Genomic DNA, 22,500 nt, shown 5'->3' with positions numbered 1-22,500 from the left:
ATAACTCAGTCTCTGATCAAGCTGGTGGGCAGAAACTATGGTAAAACAGCTTAAGAATAAATTTATGTAAGAGTACTAAAATCAATCGCTTCATAAGCTAGTACAAAATAAAATGGAAGTAGCTAATTATTAGTTCAATTAATATTATTTTAAAAATAAGCAATACTATAATTTGCTAAACACATCACTGGGCTGATGGGAATGAGCACTAACTAGGGCTTAGGGGTGCATTTTCACTCTCAGGCTGGACAAATTGCTCTTGACTTGATCCTCTTTACCTGACCTTGACTTTAGATGAAGGGCATTAAAATAGATGATCCTCGGAGACAAGAACAAGCATGGATCTTTATGGGACATGATCTAATCCTGCACACTAATGGGGTTTGACCCACTGCAGAACCATGAGGGGAAGCAAACCCTAGAGGCATGTGACTAAATTGAATGAGTCAGCGCCAGAGCCCAGGTCCTTGGTCTACTGTCTCCCAGTCCACCTCTGTGCGTCTGTCATCAGTCCCCTCCTTCATCCTTTGATCAGTACTTAGTCTGGAAATTGTAGGAAACCATTCCTTAAAATAGGCACTGGAAATACTAGTCATTTATGAGCTATTACCATGTATTTTCAACTCAAAAAATGCAGTTGCTGTTGTTGTGAAGTCCTCTTTATATTTAGCTTTAACTGTCCATAAACCATAACTGTAAAAACAGAACATTCAAAAATTAGGCATCTTTAATTTACCCAATAATTATATCTAGCACTCAGATGAGTTTGTAGTAAAAGTCAAGCACTGCTCTTAGTGCGTTATATGTGAATTCATGAAATTATCACAAAAACTCCATGGAATCATGATCTTATTTTCTCCACTTTATCATCAGAAAGATGAGGCCCAGAGAGGAAAAGTAACTAGCCCGGGGTACACAGGTGGAGTTGGGATTTTAGTGATCATTCTGGTTCTAAAGTCCCCTTGACTACAACTCAATGCTAGTGGATGCTGACCTCAGTGTCAGATTTATAAGTGACTTGATATACCATGTCCTTAAGATGTTTTAAGACTATAACTATAAATGCTCATGATATACAATGTGCACTTAAGCATATTATATATTTATATATTATGCATATATGAAACATGTGCTTTAATATATAATATTTTATATGTATTAAGAAAACATGTGTATATATTTATATGTTAATGTATAGTATTTATGCATATATAACATGTATTTAATATATATAATATGCATTTAAAGAAGAGTTTCACATATGGAAAACTTTTCATTCTACTTATTCATTCTCTAGGGTATCACAGTATATATTTTTAGCTAGAGACCATTTAAAATTTTCTTGAGACTATTTAAATTTAAAAGCATTGATCGCTCAATCACTCTTGAAGCTTAACCACATACTAGACATCATATACTATGCAGTATGCCAGAAAATATAAACCTTGTTTCTAGGACCATTTTCTCATGTGAAACTTTTTTTTTTTTTTTTTTTTGCTTTTGGGGTCATACCCAGCGATGCACAGGAGTTACTCCTGGCTCATGCACTCAGGAATTACTCCTGGCAGAGCTTGGGGTACCATATGGGATTCTGGGAATTGAACCTGTGTCGGAGGCTGCAAGGCAGACACCCTACCCACGGTGCTATCGCTCCAACCCCATTCATGTGAAACTATTAAAATGACCAAATGAGTTTTTGATTGGTTGTATAGTACATTGAATAGTACAAGTCTCTATGTACTATTCAATGCATACTAGCGAATACCCTGCTTTTGCATTTTGTGTCACTTCTATTAAACTCTCAGCATCTGGGGGACAGCAGCTATCTCTGGCAGTGTCCACTGCTCGGAATTTTCTGTGAGAGGTCCAGCTGAATTTTATAGAGTAGACTAGCTTGGTACTGAGCTGATGCTATTCTATGAGGCCTTTGCTTTACCGTGGAAGAACCCCAGCAGATGTTTCCTTTCCAAAGAGGAAGGAGAGTCACTGGGCCTTGAGAAAAAATACTCAGAATTAAACAATCTTTATATCAGCTCATTTGGGTCATATGTAAATGGTCCCATCAGTCTTTGTCACAACACCAGGTATTCTCTTATGCAAAACAACTTTAACAACAAATCATTTAAAATACTCAGGAAAAGATGGGATCTCGAAGTCAGGGAAAGCGATAATTCCAGGATTTGTATATGTTCCTACCAGGTCCATTTCTTTCCCACCTGGATCCTGTGAAGAAAAAGAAAATAAACCCCAAGTTAGACTTTTTAAAAACAGTCTAAAATATTTGAAGTCAAACATATAATGCATGAAAAATGATTCTTTCTCTCTCTCTCTCTCTCTTTTTTATTTTTTGTGGTCATATTCAGTGATACCCAGGGGTTACTCCTGGCTCTGCACTCAGGAATTAACTCCTGGTGGTGCTGGGGGGACCATATGGGATGCTGGGGATTTAACCCAGGTCAACCAAGTGCAAGGCAAATGCCCTACCCACTGTATTATTACTCCAGTTCCGATCAATTATCCTTGAATAAATATTTGTAAATTTAAAGAAACTGTGTAGAAAGTAGCATATACAACACTGTCCACAATTGAGGCCATGACTGCCAAGTGGTCAGTTTGACATTAGAAGATAAAGTAATTGTAACTGAGGCTTATATTTATAATAGGAATAAATAGAATAATAAATATTCAAGATAGATGAAATAAAATTCTGTAGGTCTCTCCCTACCTTCTCTCTCTCTAAGTGGGACCTCTAGGGTAAACTTCAAGCACAGTTTTCATGCCATGCCCAACAGATTTCCTTGGCTCCCTATCTTCAAAATCAATTCTAACTGCATCAGGACATGCTGTGGCAATGACCTCTGACCTCTCCGACATCTCTTCTCCACCGGGGATTCCAAGAATGGGCTCATGGGCTGTGTGGGACCATTCACATTCACGACAGGTTCATTTGAAAGTGTCCAAGCATCCCACCCTCACAGTCCTCCCACGGTAAAGTAACACTTTACGGTTGTCACTGCATCTCCCTACACCGTTTCAGGGACACTCTGCTGTGGCCAAGCCACTGTCATGGTCAGCAGCACATTTTTGCTTTTTCATGGCTCAGTCTTCTGCTTCTTTTGTAGCTATTGAGACATAATTCTGCTTCTATACAGAAATCCTTCTCGGTGATTTAAAAATCGAAACAAGATCAGGGACTGACTTCATCCTTTAGTGCTACCTTCCAGAGTAATTTACTTATCATTTTGTCTAAGCGAACTGGAGCAATAGCACAGCGGGTAGGCCATTTGCCTGGCACGCGGCCAATCTGGGTTTGAGTCCTCTGCCCCTCTCGAAGAGCCGGTAAGCTACCGAGAATATCCCGCCTGCATGGCAGAACCTGGCAAGCTCCCCGTGGCATATTTGATATGCCAAAAGCAGTAACAACAAGTCTCACAATGGAGACGTAACTGGTGCCCGCTCGAGCAAATCGATGAACAATGGGACAACAGTGCTACAGTGCTTTGTCTAAGCAACTCCTCTTAGGGTTGCTCTGCTTTTGGTCCTGTTATTGCCTTTATGTAGTTGCATTAAATGATAAAATCAGTTGATTTCTATCGGTCTGATCTTGGCAATCATTTAAATTCTCTAAGCCTCAACCCTTTCCTCTATAAAAAGAAATAATAATCTTAATGATCCTATAAGGTTGTCATGATGATACAATGCATGTCACAGACATCTTACAGGTACACCCACAGGGATCCTTCACAGCCCTCACCACAGCTGACTGTGCTACTCAGGGAACATGAGGATACAACGTTCAACAAACCCACTTTAAAGATGGAATCATTGTACCGTGTTCTTTTAATGGACTGTCACAATATATTTCCAATGACATTTGTATACCAAATTGACCATTGGATGAAACTACCAGGTTGTACTCAAAATAGATGTTAAGAGAATTTTTCTATTCTTTATTATTAAATAAGTTTATGTCTCATATGTCTCATTTACTTATTTAAAATAAGTAAAACCCCATATTCATATAATAAAAACACCAAGATTAAACTTTTATTGAAATTAGTGCTATACTCACTATAAAAGTTAAGGTAACTTCTCTTTGGGATGGTTGTAGGTCTTCATCCAGTGAATAAGCTCTAACCTTTACTATAAAAAAAAAGACATTATTATTAAAGCGCTTTCAGTTCTAAGTGACAGATATTACTAATAACTTAGAAGATAAGACCATAAAACTTTAAGAAAGTAGAAATGATAAAAATTTTAGTCTGAATGATAGATATAAACACTATCTTAAAGTAGAACTAATATTATTGTTTTTTTTGGACTGGAGCGATAGCACAGCAGGTAGGGCGTTTGCCTTGCACGCGGCCTACCCGGGTTCGATTCCTCCGTCCCTCTTGGAGAGCCCAGCAAGCTACCGAGAGTATCCCGCCTGCATGGCAGAGCCTGGCAAGCTACCCGTGGCGTATTCAATATGCCAAAAACAGTAACAACAAGTCTCACAATGGAGATGTTACTGGTGCCCACTTGAGCAAATTGATTAATGGGATTACGGTGCTACAGTACTAAATTATTTTCAGATAAAAGTCTTAAATAAACTAAAATGATCTTCAGATAAAAGTCTTAAATGGGCTAACTTAAATATTTCCCTTTGCTTAAAATGCGATTCATTTTATCACAAATTGTTTTACTCAACCTTTTGTATTTTTCAAGCCAGCTCTAGAACAGGGCATCATTCAAAACAGATCTCGTCAAAAAACGTATCTAAGTGTATGAGGTAGGGTTATTGCCTGTGTTGGGACAAAAGCCCTTTTTGGTCTGCTTTGAAGGGCAACACTAATCCCTGGGCTCAGCGCAGATGTGTTGGGAGAGAAAAACCTTTTGCTCTGCTTTGAAGTGCAACCTGTTGCAATGCATAGCACAGGTCAAAGTTATCTGGGGGCAGGATGTTTCCGGCAAATGTGCTGTGCAGGTGTGGTCCTATCTATAGAGAACATGTTTGTTCTGATCACCCTGTGTACGTGACCACTTGCACTCTCCCACGACCCTCCTCAACCTGTATTAAGGTTGATGTCCCTCAATAAAGTGGATCTGCTTTAAAGGACCCCCCAACTGTGCTCATGGGCTTTTTCCTTTTTTCTTTGGAGGAGGCGGTGGCAAGGTTTGCTCTTTTCCTCGGACCCCTTCCCTTAGCTGGAGGGAAGCTCGGCCCTCTCCTTAGGACTCTGAGTGATGATCCCTGGCTGGATGAGGGAGCACGCTGAACAGAGGCCAGGAGAAGACCCCAACAGCCTGGAAGAGATATTGTCCCATTGCTAAAACACCAACCGTGAGGTTCATCTTATCTCACCAAACATCACCATCATTACCATTACCAGATGGTGATGGCGAGACATAAAAGACCACTTCATTCCTCCTACCCCTATGAACTGTTACCTGCTTTACTTGTGAGATAATGGTAAGAGGGAATTTTCTGGAAAAAAAAAGACAGATTATTTCCAGCAGAAACAAATTGAGGCAGACACTGCTCAGTGAATTTTGCAATTTGGTTCAAAATTGCCCCCGTGAAAATGACACTTAGTGGCTTGGGAGAGAGCTCAAAGGGCTGGAGCACATCCTGTACATGCCGGAGTCTCATGTTCTTGCTTCCCCATCACCAGTGAGCATGCCCCAAAGGAAAATAAAAATGAAATTGATATATCATTTGTAAGAGAGAATATTCAGAATTTTAAAGTCCCTTTCAAGTTAAAATTCAGCACTAGTATTAACTTTTCATTCCATAATCCAACACTTTTTAAAAACCATTTTGAAAGAAGACTCGGCATCATCATTAGAAAGGACTTTAAAAAAATCTTGCACTGATAATTTTTATCATTCTTTTTAAAAAATATAATTTGCTACCTAACTCCTTAGTTCATCAATTTTTAACCTTTCTGCGTGGTTTAGAGTAAATAATTGACTTCATTATTTTTTTTTTCACACAAAGAATAACCCATTGTCCTAATTGATCTGTGTTCCACGCACCATTTTTCTTCCAGGGATTAAAACTCCCTCTTCAACTATAAATTCTCCACTAAGATAACTTTCAGGAGCAACAAACTAACACAGCAAAATAGCACAAAAAAAACCACACAAAAATCCGTAGCATTTCTCTATGCAAACAGAGAACTTGAAATAATTATTAAAAAATTTAAATAATGTTTCAAAACTTCAAGTAATGTAGGAAGAGCTTAAAAGAGGTTACTCCTATGATTCCACTGAGTGGGGCTTTGGAGACCCCGAAGCTCTGTGGGGGTTTCCTGGTACTCTTGGGCACCAGAGTGCCTACCAGCACCACATCGGTAGGCCCTAGTACTGAACTGCTAGCCCAGATGGCTGAGTATGCTGGGAATAGGCCCTGGGTCTTCTGAATATTGCATGGGAGCACATCCCCTCTCAAATCAAAGACAGTGACAGACATAAATCAACAATTTTAGTCACTATTAAAAGAAATAGAAGAGAACACATGGGAGTGGGAAAATGTCATACATTCATGGTTTGGAACATTATCAAAATTACTGCCCTCCCCAAAGCATTATAACAGGGTCCAGGCATTCATGAGCAGAGGGGAGAAGGCAAATGGAATAGAGAAGGGATCACTAAGAAAATGATGGCTGGAGGAATCAGTCGGGATGGGAGATGTGTGCCGAAAGTAGATAATGGACCAAACATGATGACCTCTCAGTGTCTGTGTTGCAAGCTATAATGCCCAAAAGTAGAGAGAGAGTATGGGGAATATTGTCTGCCATGGAGGCGGGGGAGGGTGGGATAGGGGGGGAATACCCGGGATATTGGTGGTGGGGAATGTGCACTGGTGGAGGGATGGGTGTTTGATCATTGTGTGATTGTAACCCAAACATGAAAGCTTATAATTATCTCACGGTGATTCAATAAAATTAAAAAAATTAAAAAAATAAGTTTATGCATCAAGAAATTACAAATAGAACTCTCATGTGACCCAGTGATTCTACTCCGTGACTATCTATCTAAAAACACAAAAGAATTAACTTTGTTCAAAGCAGCACTATTTACAATAGCTAAGACTTAGAAACAACTCAAATGTCCAGTGGCAGCGGGTCAATAAACTGAAATTTCTACACAGTAGAAATACTTCTCAGCTCTAGGAGAAGATGAGATATTTCCTTTTGCTACAGTGTGGATAAAGCTAGAGGGTGTCACGTTAAGAGAAATAAGTCAGAGGGAAGATAAATAAATACCAGATCATCTCACTCCTATGTGCCTTAGGCATAAACAAAATAAGAGAAAAGATGGTAAATACTAAAAAACCTTTGGACTTTAACCACAGAACTGAGGTTGCCAAGTGGGAGAGAGGAGAGGGAAGAGGCCAACTAGAAGCAACATAAGGTGAAGGACCTTTGACTCTTTCATGAGGTATAGGTGGAGCACCACAGGCAGCACAAAAATTAGCTAATTATTTTTTAGCTAATTTTAACCCACATTCCCTCAACTATAACAAAAGAACCCCTTCTCATACCTGACTTTTCATTTGAAAAGTAAATAGATTTGTCAGTCTGGATGAAGATGAATCCATTGTCATAGCGTAGTGGAATTTCTGTTGTTTTTGAAAAATGAGCACTCACAACTTCTAAATATACATGTGAAACTGCATTTCCTTCTCCAGCCAAATCTATTAGGTCTACCTGTTAAAAAAAAGTGAATGTAGAATGAGCATGCAGCCCTCTTCAAAATATTGCATAGTTAAGTACATATTTTCTCATTATATTTTTTTTAGAATGCCAAAAAGTTGTTTTGTATTTGTAGCATTATTACACCATGCCCACCACCCGAGTACTAGGGTCGTATTTTAACTTTATATTAGTGTTAACTTTTATAGCTTTAATGTACAGTTATTACCACACCTCATCATTACTAAAGTGCTCCAGATCCACTATTAATATCCTTAAGTCACTTCCAGTAATATCCCATCATTACAACTACCCAATCTTCCCCATACTTGGTCTCCTGAGTTCTGTAATCTGGAGTCAAAGGTTTGTTATCATTTGGTACTGTGTACTGCCTTATCTTTTTCTTTGTATGTATTAATAACTGTCACAATGGAATAGGATTGTGAACACTTCTCTCATTTTCCTTGAATATATGCATCCTGAATTACTTGGAAGAAAATTTGCTTTACTAGAGAGATGCCACAGGGATAAGGTGATTGCCTTTAAAAGAGCTTTTTTTTTCTTTAAAAAAGAAAGGAAGGAAAGAAGAAAGGAAGGAAGGAAGGAAGGAAGGAAGGAAGGAAGGAAGGAAGGAAGGAAGGAAGGAAGGAAGGAAGGAAGGAAGGAAGGGAGGGAGGGAGGGAGGGAGGGAGGGAGGGAGGGAGGAAGGAAGGAAGGAAGGAAGGAAGGAAGGAAGGAAGGAAGGAAGGAAGGAAGGAAGGAAGGAAGGGAGGAAGGGAGGAAGGGAGGAAGGGAGGAAGGAAGGAAGGGAGGGAGGGAGGGAAGGAGAAAGTTTGTTTCAATTAAAATAGAAAGTAAAAAATGCCTATGACAGTTATAGACTTCTGTATATATACAATGTATTGCATGTACTTTATAAAAACACATTTGACATGCAAGAGAACAATGAGAAGAATACATACATTTAAATTTGCAGAGCCTTGAAATCTATTTTCTGGAGACAAATTAATGAGGCCAAGAGAATATGTGAAACTTTTGTCAGGATAGCTTTTAAGAGCAATATTCACAGAAAATGATTCTGTGTATCCATGAGCTTGAATCACTATGTTTTCCAAAGTACCGACACAGAATGCTTTTGGTGCAAAGACAACATATCTGTTGAAACAGCAAAATTACAGAGATAATCCATTAATAAACATACTATTTAAATATCTTCCACTTAGGATAACCAAATCAATTAATCAATGGCCTTTTTATTTGGCAATGTATATATTCTTATTTCTAAAACCTTTACAATCTATGATATAACTAGGAGAGATCCATGAAAGGGTGTTTGTAATCTAGCACTACACTGTTGTCCCATTGTTCATCGATTTGCTCAAGCGGGCACCAGTAGCGTCCCTATCGTGAGACTTGTTGTTACTGTTTTTGGCATATCGAAATGCCACGGGGAGCTTGCCAGGCTCTACCATGCGGGCAGGATACTCTCGGTAGCTTGCCGGGCTCTCCAAGAGGGACAGAAGAATCGAATTAGGCTTGGCTGCGTGCAAGGGTGCTATTTGACAGAGGCAGGTAAAAGAAAGTTGACTTAGTAGCATGCAAGAGGAATGTTTAATTGAATCTCCTAAAAAGTGCACATAGCAATGTTTCTGTCTTTCATAAAATCAATTTTAATTTTATTTGCTTTTGAGGGGACCTCTGAGCAGTGCACAGGGGCTACAGGGGTCACTACCAGAAATATTTTGTCATCTAGCTGGAAATTCAATGTTAGGGCCCCAGAATGTTATATTATTTGGGTCCTATAATACAGGACCATATGCCAACTCAGTGGTGCTCTGGGGGCCATGGGGTGAAGAGGGTCAATGCTGTATTGTCTCCCATAGCAATATTAAATTGCAATGCTAAATATCAAATTACTGTACTTGGGGGAAGATATATTAAAATGAGAATATATTAGAATAAGAGTCATGCTTCCTTAGCAGCAGAATTGAGCAATAGAAAAAAGAGGGATTTCACAAATGTTTTCAGAAGTGGGAAGTTAACTTCATAGGGCTTGACTGGAATTCTACTTCATATATTTAAACTACTACCAATCTATTGCAAGTTAAAATGGGATTCTTCACTTACATTTGCTCCTGTCCCCAATTTCTTCCCAGGTAGAAAAAAATACAGAGTATGCTAAACAGGTTCATGGCTGTGGTAGGTAGCTTGAAAGTGTGGTTGAAAATGCCCTTTGTGCAAATTCAATTTTACATGTTTATTTAAACAAGCTTTCAGGTTAATTATTAATGTCTGGTGAGATGGAAATGCAGGAATTTTAATGATTTTTTTAATGCCATGGGTAAACTTGGAATCGCAAAGAAATTTAACTCTGATGAAAAAAGCAGAAAAGACACCCAAATGGAAGTCTCTTGGAAAGTGTTTCAAAGCTGGGCACAGACACAAAATACTTGAAGGCTTATCTGATCGTCTACATTTTCAGGGAATTAGCAGATGAAGTTGATGCCCTGACCATTCCTCTACTAGACCCTGTGCATCCCTCCTACAGATTTCCTGGGGGTTTGTGGCTAACGTTTCTTCTTCTTTTTTAATATATAATTTTATTTTATTTTTTATATAATTTTTTGATTTTTTAATTAGTGAGTCACAGTGAGGGTACAGTTACAGATTCACACATTTTCATGCTTGTTTTACCCTCATGCAATGTTCGAGAGCCCATCCCTCCACCAGTGTCCATTCTCCACCACCTATGAACCCAGTATCTGTCCCACCCCCCTATCCCATCACCCCCACCCCACTCCACCTCTGTGGCAGAGCATTCCAATTTGTTCTCTCTCTCTCCTTTTGGGTGTCGTGGTTTGAAATAGGGGTATTGAGTGGCATCATGTACAGTCTCTAGTCTACTTTCAGCGTGCATCTCCCTCCCCACTCGGGGTTTCCAATCACATATTACTTGGTGTTCCCTTCTCTATCTGGGATGATTTTCCCCCAGCGTGTGAGGCTAGCTTCCAAGCCATGGAGACAACCTCCTGGTATTATGAACTACTATTCTTGGGTATTAGTCTCCTACTCTGTGTGGCTAACGTTTCTTAATTGCCCCTTTTTCTAGGTAACTCACCTCAGCCACTGAGACAATTTTCTCAGATGTCTGGAAAATCACATCCTCTCACTAGGATCGCCCAAAGTCTACAACTGATTAATGTTGGGGAGGAAGGGCAAAACAGCTAGTTTTCTTACTAACTGCTTACTAGGTGGTGTCATCATGATACTCAGACCCTCAGCAAGGCAGTGAGACAAGATCTTATTTGAATGCAAACCTTTCTTTAGTTTCTTTTGTCCCCTGTTCTGCTTTGTTGATTATCCCAGGTTTCTCTTGAGAGAAGACTGAGGTAGAACATTTTTGTGAGAAAAAGCCTTTCTTATGCTTCTCTGAGGAAGACCAACGGATTGGCAACAGGCACACACACACAAAAAATGCTAATCATCATTTGCTATTAGGGAAATCCAAATTAAGAAGACAGTGAGGCACCATCTTACATTCACAGTAGAACTTTTATAAATGATCTACCAGGGCCCAGGGAGAGAGTTCAGGGTTAAGAGTTCTTTAGCTGACCGAAATCAATTCCTGGCACTACATATTCCCCCGCACTCTACCATGATTGTCCTTGGACACCACTTAGTTTGATTCTGGAGGCTCTCTGAGCACGAGGGGGTGAGCAACCTCCCAGGGTCCTTGGCAACACAGGTTCCAATTGTACCACTGCCTCCTTGGGCTTTATTATTGAACCATCTTGCCCAATTAACTGAGAATCATCACCCCAGAACTCCTTAACATTGCTTGGGTGGTCCCTCCACGCTGCCCTCATCCACCAAAAATAATCTTCTACCACAAAAATAATGATCTACTAATGAAAAAATAATGCTCTATCATAAATGTACCATTTAGGAGTGTGCTATGTAGGAGTCTCATGACTACAGGGGTCTTATGATGACAGGCGTTTCATGACTACAGAGGGAATTTATAAATAGCTGGATATTGTGGAATGATAGAAGGGGTGAATGACCATTCTCATGGAAGTGATATTATTGACTAATATACTGTTGCAGACATTCTTCTGAACTGAAGCGAGTGGCTAATATTTAAACCTGTTTTGGAGCTCTGATCTATATCAAGCAGAAGCAATGACAAGAAAATTACTAATTACAATTTACTGAAGAAGTTAAAAGACTTTTAACATTTAATAGCATCTACAATGACTAAGTCTGGCATCAATCTAGTCCAAAATATTTTCACACCAACAGTGTCAGAAGTGCTCTCATTCTGATGAGACTTACTTCAGTTCCATTTTAATTTATATTAAAATTAATTAAATGGAATTTCAGTTCCATTTAATTATAATTGGGGTGAATTATAGTAGTAATTGAAGCTATATGAAGAAAAAAATTGTTTAACTTGTCAAACGTACTCACATCGGCTTCAAACTTTTGGTCACAGGAGAAAAATGTCTCTTGTTTTGTATTTTAGCCTTACACATGGACTCACTAAATTAAAACAGTACCAACAGAAACAAAGATTTGGAGACTCCTCAAATTTCTGATCAAACTTTATACTATGATCAGTACTGGTAACACTTGAACAGGTCACAAATGTTTCACAATCTCTAACCCTAAACTATTTCTATTTTCGTCCCCTTTATACAAATGGGAGAGAAAAAAATGGTAGAAGTAGAAGTGGATTTTTACCCCATTTTCCTGCCACAACCTGATACTATTGACAGTGGGAGGTAAATGAACACGGTGGGCAGCAGCCTTTATAGGTTTTTTAGTAGCATGCACCAGAATCCACCACTCTAGACATTAGTAGCAACTACCACAATGGAGACGTTACTGGTGCCCCTCAAGCAAATCAGTGAGCAATGGAATGACAGTGACCACATCATGAAGACAAAAGGTTCTTGACATGGCCAAATCTTCCCTGGGGGAACGGATTGATCTCAGGTAGGGCAAAATGATTCCAGGTTGAGAATCAATGAATTTCTATAAAGATGCTTATAACTTGCGCTCTTACCGATTATACACAGTTTGTGGGAGTTTTTCTTGAGCTGTTTGTCTGTTTTGGTTTCCATAAAAATGTGATTCCCTGGGCTTCAGTTTCTTTCACATGGAAGAAAATGAATCCTTCAAAGATCATTGCTCTACTACTAACTTCCAAACTTCTTTTTCCAGTGGGATGTCTCTCTATGAATATTGGTATCCTCCAGGACATAAGCCTCTCTCTTTCTCTTTCTCTCTCTCTCTCTCATACACACACACACACACACACACACACACACACACACACTTAGTGTACATTCAATCCCTAAGCAAACTCATCCAAATCAGGGATCTAAATGGCATCTGTATTCAACAACCTAAAATTTGTTCTCTGGTCCTCTCTCCTAAATGAGTTACATATATTACTGTCTTACTCAAAATTTCCACTCGGTCATCAAACTGACATTTTAAACTAATATACCCCAAACTGACCTTCTAAATGTCTCCTTCCACAGCAGAACATCAAAGATTATCAACATCTGATGAAATCCCTAACATAAAACAGAAGGATCAACCTCATGAGGCAGGCACCAAATTATGTCTCAGGATCTTTAAAAACCTTGGAACTGAAAATAGCCTGAGGTTAAGATGGGTAAGGTTTGCTATGTATTCCTGTATGTCTTTATCTTTTCTGTTCTGAATCTAAACCCAAATATGATTCACATGAAGGTCTCATAATTCTAGGCCATTGCCAGAGTCTTAAGAAGGCAGCAACTGCATCTATTTGTCATAGAATGAACACAGATTTGGCACACATAAGCATTGTGCGACATAAATATAATGAATAAAAAGGAGAACAAGGAGAGATAAACATAAAAAGCAGTAGAGAGCAAGCCTAGTTCATTGAGAAAAGACCCTCAAGGATTTTTCAAGTCAACCTCGAGGATTAGTATTTTGCAAAGAATATAGGCAAGAGAATATAGACAAGAATATTGTCAGATCACCTTATAGACAAGAATATAGGCAAATCACCTTATATTCTTGTCAAGTCAGGTTATTTTTACATATTGCTAGATTGCTAGATCTTTTCTAATCCCATTTAATAAGTTTCCCCTCTTTTTTTGCCTTGTGACTGGAATCAAGGGTTTCTCAATCTGTTTTTTTTTTCCAAATATGTTCCTGATTTAATTGACCTTTTGTTCTGTGTTCTTGATTTCTATAGTGTAAAAAATTACAAAGACACGCACATGGGAGGGGAGGATGGTGTCTCTCTCTCTCTCTCTCTCTCTCTCTCTCTCTCGCCTCTCGTGTTTGGTGCTCTTGACCGAATATATGGACTGGATCAGGATGGCTCCTCCTTGTGCTCTGCTTCTGTGTGTGCCACTGTGCTCTCTTCTATCTGTCTCTCTATCTCTGTCTCTGTCATCTCTCTTCTGGTCTCTTCCGACCTCTCTCTGTCTCTGCTTCTGTGTCTTCTCTCTTGCCTTCTGTGTCTTCTCTCTCGTTTCTGTGTCTTGTCTGCTGTTTCTTCTCCTGTGTCTTCTTCATTGCTTCTGTCTTACCTCTCTCCCTTCTCCCCTTAAAGTCTTAGTTTATATAGCAATCACATAGGGTGGTGATGTAAAGGTGGGTTGAACATTAACAAATCAACAAAGAGGGGTAAGACCACTCCTCCAGGAGATTAACAAAATCTCATCTAAGGAGATTACTCCAGATTGCTAGGAGATCCGATCAAGGGTGGGATCCAGCAAGGGTGTGTCACTTTCTTCCTTCCTCAGTTAGTAATCCATTTAAATAGTTGTAGCAAATTTACTTCTAATATTTCTAGCAATGTCATTCTGTATGAGCACAGTAAGAGATATACCAGACTTAAAGTTTGGTTCTTCCTGAGGACATTCACTATATATTTCAGACCACAGTTCTCAGGCCATGTTAGTCTTCCTAATCCCAGCAGGGTCCAGGTCTCATGATTACTTTTGGATCATGACAGCATTTGTCTATGACCATGCTCTCAACTTATAGTTGAGTATTATGGTGCTTTGGCCTGGCCCATTTCGATGCCAGGGTAGCTCACAGCTTGCCCTGGGTCTATTTCGTCCCTCGTCGGGACCCTGCTTTTGGGGTGCAAGGAACTAAGGGCAACTGAGTCAAGAAAGCAGATGCCCAGGAGTAAATATTATTGGAGTCAATCAGCTCCCAAGTTACAAAGCATAATATTAACTGTCTTCCTGTGTCCATACAGAAAGAACATTGCCTTAAGGTAAACTAAGCTTCCTGTGGCAAGACTGAAAGGACAAACCCAATGTTATCCTATACTATAGCATTGATTTCTATTCTTCCTTTTATTATTTCTTTCTTTCTACTTACTTTGGTTTTATTTGTAGTGAGGATTTTATTTTTATTTTTTATTTTTGGTAGTTTCTCATATTGTGACATTAGAGCATTTATTTGAATTTTTTCTTATTTTCTGATACCTCTATTATTATGAACTTACCATTTAATGATGTTTTTCTATTTCTATATAGCATGTGTTTTCATTCTTGTTTATTTTGAGGTATCTTGTGTTTTTGCTTTGATTTAATTTTTGAGTCAATAATTGTTCAGCAATATATTAAGCTTTCCCCAGATTTCGTTTTATGGGTAATTAATACTTTCATATTATTGCAGTCTGGAAGGGAGTCTTAATATGATTTCTATTTTCATGACTTTATGGACAAATATCTTGTGCCCCAGCATGTGGTATGTCCTAGAGAATGTCTCTAGGAATGCACTGGAGAATGGCATTCCTCATTTTGGAGGTAGAATGTCGTATACAAGTCCATTAATCCCCGAACTTCAAATTGCTCATATAAGACTATTGTTTTCTTACTGGTTTATCTGTCTATTGATAAGAGTTTGGTGTTAAAGTATCACAATATCATTCTACTGTTGTCAATATATCTCCTTAGGTCTATTAGTAGTTTCTTTAAGTACTTCGCTGCTGCTTCATATGGTGCATATGTGTTGATAAACAGTTAAGTCCTCTTGATGTACTTACCCATTAACCAGTGTATAATCAATCAATCCCTATGTTTCCTTCCCTCCTTGTACGATAACGTTGGGTTTGTCCTTTTAGTCTTGCTGCAGGGAACTTAGTTTACCTTAAAGCAATGTCCTTACTGTATGAACACAGGAAGACAGTTAATATTATGCTTTGTAACTTGGGAGCTGACTGACTCCAATAATATTTAATCCCGGGCATCTGCTTTCTCGACTCAGTTGCCCTTAGTTCCTTGCACCCCAAAAGCAGGGTCCCGACGAGGGACAGAATGGACTCAGGGCAAGCTGTGAGCTACCCTGGCATCAAAATGGGCCAGGCCAAAGTGCCATAATACTCAACTATAAATTGAGAGTATGGTCATAGACAAATACAGTCATGATCCAAAAGTAATGATGAGACTACGACCCTGCTGGGGTTAGGAAGACTAACCTGACCTGAGGACTGTGGTCTAGAATATATAGTGAGATATGCTCAGGAAGTAATCTGGTGAGCCCTGTGTACTGGCCCTGCTATCTGCCCATCTCTTCTCCCGTGTGCAGCCCTAAATGAAGCTTAAAGTGCCCAGCAGTGTTCTACATTGCCAACTGTGATCCAGATGGCACTGCCGTCTAGAATCCCTGGGACCACTACAAAAATGTGTAATTTCCTTTATGAGCTTGTTATGACAAAGTGTGCAATCTCCAGGGAGGATCACAACAAAGTGCATGGACATCACAACAAGTTTCCAGCCCCCACTGCCTGACAACCCCCAGTAAGCATTGCCCTGAGGTGTGTGAGCACTGCAGCACTGTAGCACTGTCATCCCATTGTTCATCGAGTTGCTCAAGCGGGCACCAATAATGTCTCCACTGTTGCCGTGCGGGCGGGATACTCTTAGTAGCTTGCCGGGCTCTCCAAAAGGGATGAAGAAATTGAACCCGTCAGCTACGTGCAAGGCAAACGCCTTACCCACTGTGCTATAGCTCCAGTCGGTGACCTCTAGATCACATCATAACAGCAACAGCAAAGGAATGGAAGGGGGGAATCTTTGTATTAATAAAATAAAATTCTTGACTGAAACCCCAGACAACCTCTTCCAAGTATTCTCATTTTTCCATTTCTGTTATAATACTCTATCAAATTTCCCATGTCCTGCTCAGATTAATGTTTGAGTTGAGCAGGCCAAAGGAGACACCAACTTCTTCAGTCCTTCAGGTCTGTGTCCAAGAGCCTGCACTTTAGCTGTAGTATGCAACTCTTCCCCTGGTGTATCAGGTTATCAGTATCAAGCCCCTCCCCCTACAAAAAAACCCTGTTTTCTTACAATCTTGTAACAGAATCCTGTGCCCAGAACCCTATTTTTTCCAACATCAAATCAGATCAGAAACAATCCAAAGCTTTCAGTGGATTTATCAACTGGCATGAGTTGTAGCCTGAAAGTACAACTTTCCAAAGTAGGACAGAAATGTTCTAATCTACAGATGTTTAAGAACAATTTTTGCAGTACTTTCAAAACAAAACAAAACAAAGATAGTATGAAAGAGGCAGCCAGTACCAAGGATTCAACAAAGTGAAGATACAAGAGGTAGGGTCATTCTGGGATAAATTTTTAAGAGCCTGGGTAGGAGGTCACATATGGAGGTTTACTCAGAAACAGGAAATACATAGCAACAAGATGGGTTAGCAGCAGGGTCTGGCCATGATGGAGGCTAGTCTCTGTCAAAAAATAAGACAGAACAAAAATAGACCAGTAAGGGGAGTCCTTGTTGAATGGGTACAGAGTTTTGTAGTGGATAAAAGTATGGGGTATACATGGTGATGGTTGCACATATGACTGTACTTAATAACATGATTATGACCATGATTAGTACCAATGATATATAGTTATTAATGTTTAAAATGATAAGCATTATATTGATTTTACTACAGAGTATGTGGTCTTGAGTATTTAAGTCCTCACACACTCAAGGTGTACACTATACTACTGAACCAAATCCCCAACCAAACTGAATTTTTAACCTAAAAAAGGCAAAAGGAAAATAAGATGATGCTATTAGATATGTGTATAGGGAGAAAATAGAAGTTCTAACATTAGTATATTTAAGAAAAAAGGTACCAGACCCAAATCACACATCCTTAGCATCCTCAGCATCTTACCAGCATCCCATCTCCAGAACACTGAATCACTCAAGAAGTCTGCACTTTCTTTTTGGGAAAACTAAAAACAGTGGAGACAGCTGTGATCTGGTTTGGATGGGGTTGGGACTCCTCCTTCAGGCTAGGCAGAGGAAAAAAGCAGCTTGATGTGGTTCCTTTTCAGCTTCCTGAGTTGCTACCCTCCTTTGAGCAGATGATGTGCTGGGTCTTGGGGGTGGATTATCAGGATGAAACCAAAGGCTTTGGCAAGGTGGAAAGCAAATCATGCTAATCAGAAGGAGTTCTCAGTACAAATAGCCCAAGGCCACAGCTATGGTCCACATCTAGACTTACAGTCATGGTTTATGTATAAATTTGCTTCTCAGAATCCCTGTAGAGCCCTTAGAATCTCATTCCTGGGTTTCATGTGGGATTTAGTTTCTAGTGTGTCGTGTGAACGTTCATGAGGTCGGAGGCAGTGAGGTAAGGAATGCGGAAGAAATATGTTTCATGGAGGTCCAAGGCTCTCTGGCTCTTGGCAAAGGTAGAGAGCCCTGTGATCTCCTTTTTTTGAACATGGTACCTCTAAAGGGCACAATACAGTGACGTCACCAAAGGCATCATAAGAAGTTACAGGGAGAACATTGAGACAGCAGAAACATATTGTTTCCTTGTACCATTAAGCCTGTAGCCTTGGGGAAAAAGATACAGAATTAAGAAGGAAAAGATACAAAACCAAAACTGAAACCTTCTACAGGCACCTGGATACAAAACCAAAACTGAAACCTTTCTTGGGCTACAGGCACCTGGATTTACATCCCAAAGACTAGGCTGTGCTTGCCACTTCGGATACAAACTAGTTAGGCATCTGAAATCTACATCCCAAAGACTAGGCTGGGCCCCAGCCTGCATTTTGCAATCTCAAAGGTCAGGCCTGGCTAACACCAGAGATCTGCATGTCAAAGACCAGCCAGGCTTCTGTGAGAGAAGGAAAACTGCTCTTTTCAATATACTGAAATTATTTTTCTGAAGGCAGCTTGAAGAGGGAAAATGTTCAGCTTCATCCAAACCAGTCAGAACACATGAGAAATCTCGCCCATTTTCATGGGTCCCTATGTTCCTGTCCGTAGTAGGGTACAGTCTACATGGGCTCGCCCTGATAGCTCAGTGTAGCCCTAACATTAATGTGCCCAGAAAGAAGACAGACTTGCATCTTATTCTAGATCCTGACACTTTTGATGACTTGACGAAGTACATCCCAGATACCCTTATGGTGATGAAGGCGAGGTACTGGGATGACTTGGATGACTGAGTTGTCATTAAAGATGGAGAAAGAGAGAGAGAGGCCAGAGAAACAGTATAGTGAATAAGATGCTCATTGCGCATGCAGTTGACTTGGGTTTATACTCAGACACACCATATAGTTCCTTGAGCACTACCAGGCATCAATCCTGCATAATGCCTGGTGAGGTCTGGGTACCACTGAGTGTATTCCAAAACAAAAAGCAGTAATAATGGAGAGAGATGAAGGATAGTTTCATCATATGAAGAAGCTTGGCATATGGTATAATATATACAGGAGAGAAGGCTAAAGCATGGAGGGGAAATACGGTTTCGATGCTCCTGGGTATGTTTATGTAACAAATACTCATTGGGCACCTCAAAGGTTAGACACAAAGCTGGGGGGCCGCTTGACATCAGAGAGAAAGCTCAAGGAGCTTCGGATCTAGGGATGAAAATAGACCCGTTGTGATAAGTATTATGAAAGGAAACTAGGCTGGCCAAGGAAGAAAATGAATTTATGCTTAGAATTAGGTCCTATTGTCTATACAACAGACAACAAAACAACCGTTGGTTATATGAGACAAATATTTATTCATTTCTCACATGGAAAGAATTGAAGACCGGTATGTCAGCCTCAAATGTCATCAGAGTTAGGAATTAGAAAGGACTATTATCTTTTGATTCTTCCATGCTGGATCAATGTTCCATCTTCAGAATTATGTCATGGTCAAAATGGTTGCTGGAGCTTTCGCCATTCTCTCTAAGGTAAGGGCTGCAAGCTAGAAAAAAAAAAGGGATCACTCCCTGTGAATCAACTATCTTTATCCTTCTCTCAGACAAGGTATTTAGAGGAATATGAATTAGGAAGCATATTTGTTGTATTACCTTCTACATTTATACTTGTTTAAAAATTAATTTTTCTTCACACTTTTCAGATCTATGATCCTATTTGATTTCTACGAGGTAGTTGATTTCTACATGTAGTTGAGTAAGTGTTGGATACAGAAAGGTTCAGTGACTTTCTAAGAGCTGCTCAACCAAACATGAGTGATTCCTGCGTTGGAATCCAGGATGAGCACTGCTTGGATGGATAACTAGTGTGGGTCCTCTTCCACTGGGCTGTGTGCTAGTGCTGAGGAGCAAACAGGGAAACACAGCTGCTCTTGGGAGCTCCCGTGGGTGGGCTCAGGAACCAGACTGGTAGGCTTGGGTCTTGTTTCTGCCTCAAGCTGATTCAGCCTGGGAGAACTAGTTTTGTGAGTCGAATTCCCCTTTGTTAGGGGAAATAAATAAAACATGTACTTCACAGGATTGGGCTGGAGCCATAGCTAGGGGTAGGGCGTTTGCCTTTCATGCAGCCAACCCTGTTCGATTCCTCCGCCCCTCTCGGACAGCCTGGCAAGCTACCTAGAGTATTTCTCCCACCTGGCAGAGCCTGGAAAGCTACCCGTGGCATATTCTATATGCCAAAAACAGTAACAGCAAGTCTCACAGACATGTTACTGGTGCCCGCTTGAGCCAATCTATGAGCAATGGGATGACAGTGACAGTGACAGAGACTTCACAGGATTGTCGTGACAATTAGATCAATACATTCTTGTAAAAAGCTCAGTGTCAGGGATAAATTCTGATGTTAAGTAAGTCCTTTGTAACAGATATGATTAGTGGAGAGGCAGACAATAATTACATAAATATTCTGGTAATAGACTTTAATAAAGGATGTCTTGGAACACTAGATGTCTTAAGAAACAGAAGGCGGGGGCGGCGACCCCCGCCCACAGCAGATAGATACTTAAACCCACCTCCCCCACGTGTGCTTCCCTTTGGACCCTGCTGTGGAGCGAGCATGATGGAAGAGCCCAATGAAGCGCCCTTGGACTCCAAACAGCCCACTGAACTAATTCCGGCATGGGACCAGATACCACGGTGAAACAGTGGGAACCGGGCATCCCCCAATTCTTTTAACCTCTCTCTCTCTCCACTCCTCCCTCCTGAGCACAGCGCAGGATTCGCGGTTTTCCTGAGCACAAAATGGAGACGCCGAGCCTCTCTCTAGGCTTCTCCATCTTATGAGCACCATAAAAGGGTAAAAGTTTGTAGTGATGTTATTTCTGGTTGTACTTTCCCTGGACTTTATACAGAAACCCAAAACCGCGCGGCCGCTGCTGCGGCCTCGCGACCTAATGTCATCTTAGCATCAGCAATATGTAATATGTCCCTTTTTAATGGGTCGGACTTTTGTGGGAGATCCTAACAAGAATAGTAAGTCTGTTGCTGAAATATTGACTGCAATCAAAGTGGTAGCCATCTCTCTAGACTGAACTAAGCTATATCCCCACGCCGGCTGAGAAGAAATTTTCTTTCTCGGGAAGAAACGCGGCGTGTCAGTCAACTACAGTGTGATGTCCATTAAGCAAACAGACCTGGTGGCGTGGGAATGGGATATAAGGGGAAAAATTATGTACATGGAACAGTGGGACGCTGGTGGAATCTCGATCCGGAGCCGATACCAGCGCAAGCCCTTCGGTTCCAGAAACTGCTTGCAGACACTCTACTAGTCTATCAACTAAGCCAGAGCCCCACGCCTGCCGATGACGGGAAATAACCATCCTTTTCGGTTTTTTTTTCCCTTGTCAGGCAGCGTGGCGATTACCAAACAGGCGTGAACTCGGTGGCGCGGGGCAAGGGGGAAAAAGAAAAGTTATGTAACAAACAGCGGGACTTAATATCTCTATATTCTTAGCAGTGGAGAACTATCAAATGCCTCCTTGGCAATAGGACTGCTTTTCTTTTTTGGGGGAAACCCCAACAACGGTAGTGAGTTATGTGTTGAAACATGGAATGTAATCGAGATAAGGCATAAATGAAGTGAAACTTATCATGTACAAGGGTGGGGACTGGGGATGTGGGAGGGGGCGGCAGGTATACTGGGGGGGTTGGTGATGGAAGATGGGCACTGGTGAAGGGAAGGGTGTTTGAGAATTGTATAACCGACATAATCCTGAGAACTATGTAACCCTCCACATGGTGATTCAATAAAATTAAAAAAATTAAAAAAAAAATTTAAACCTTAGGTTCTTTTTCAGAATAAGGCTAAAAAAAAAAAAGAAAAAAAAGAAACAGAAGGTTTTTTTTTAATTAAATATCCAGTGTTCTTTCTCTTTGGTCACAAAAACCACTCAGTCACCCAACACCCAGGGTCTTCCCCATTGCCATGTTTCTCTGCATGAAAAGTAATTTCAGGGTGAATAGCAGTTCTGTCATAACTTGGGTTTTGATACTACACTTGATCTTAGCCAAAAGGCCGAGAAGCAATAGTAGCTTGGTTTTGAGATCACTACATGT

At 40.3% G+C, this 22,500-nt stretch overlaps 1 protein-coding gene and 1 pseudogene across 1 annotated transcript in view; both read right to left on the bottom strand.

Annotated features, from left to right (window-relative positions):
* LOC129403555 (complement C5-like) overlaps window positions 1-22,500 on the bottom strand; it is a 49,657-nt gene that overhangs the window by 24,593 nt on the left and 2,564 nt on the right. The window contains exons 2-6 of the mRNA XM_055132350.1: window positions 8,645-8,837; window positions 7,532-7,697; window positions 4,073-4,143; window positions 2,132-2,223; window positions 611-693 (exon numbers count right to left, since the gene is read on the bottom strand). Coding sequence (XP_054988325.1) covers window positions 611-693; window positions 2,132-2,223; window positions 4,073-4,143; window positions 7,532-7,697; window positions 8,645-8,837 — 605 coding nt within the window. The remainder of the gene's footprint in view (window positions 1-610; window positions 694-2,131; window positions 2,224-4,072; window positions 4,144-7,531; window positions 7,698-8,644; window positions 8,838-22,500) is intronic.
* On the bottom strand, window positions 22,384-22,471 carry LOC129401161 (U2 spliceosomal RNA; annotated as a pseudogene).

The sequence above is a fragment of the Sorex araneus genome, chromosome 1 (genome assembly GCF_027595985.1).
Source record: "Sorex araneus isolate mSorAra2 chromosome 1, mSorAra2.pri, whole genome shotgun sequence".
In the NCBI taxonomy this organism is placed as follows: Eukaryota; Metazoa; Chordata; class Mammalia; order Eulipotyphla; family Soricidae; genus Sorex; species Sorex araneus.
Note: the sequence above shows the minus strand (reverse complement) of the source record. Positions and strands in the feature narration are given on the sequence as shown.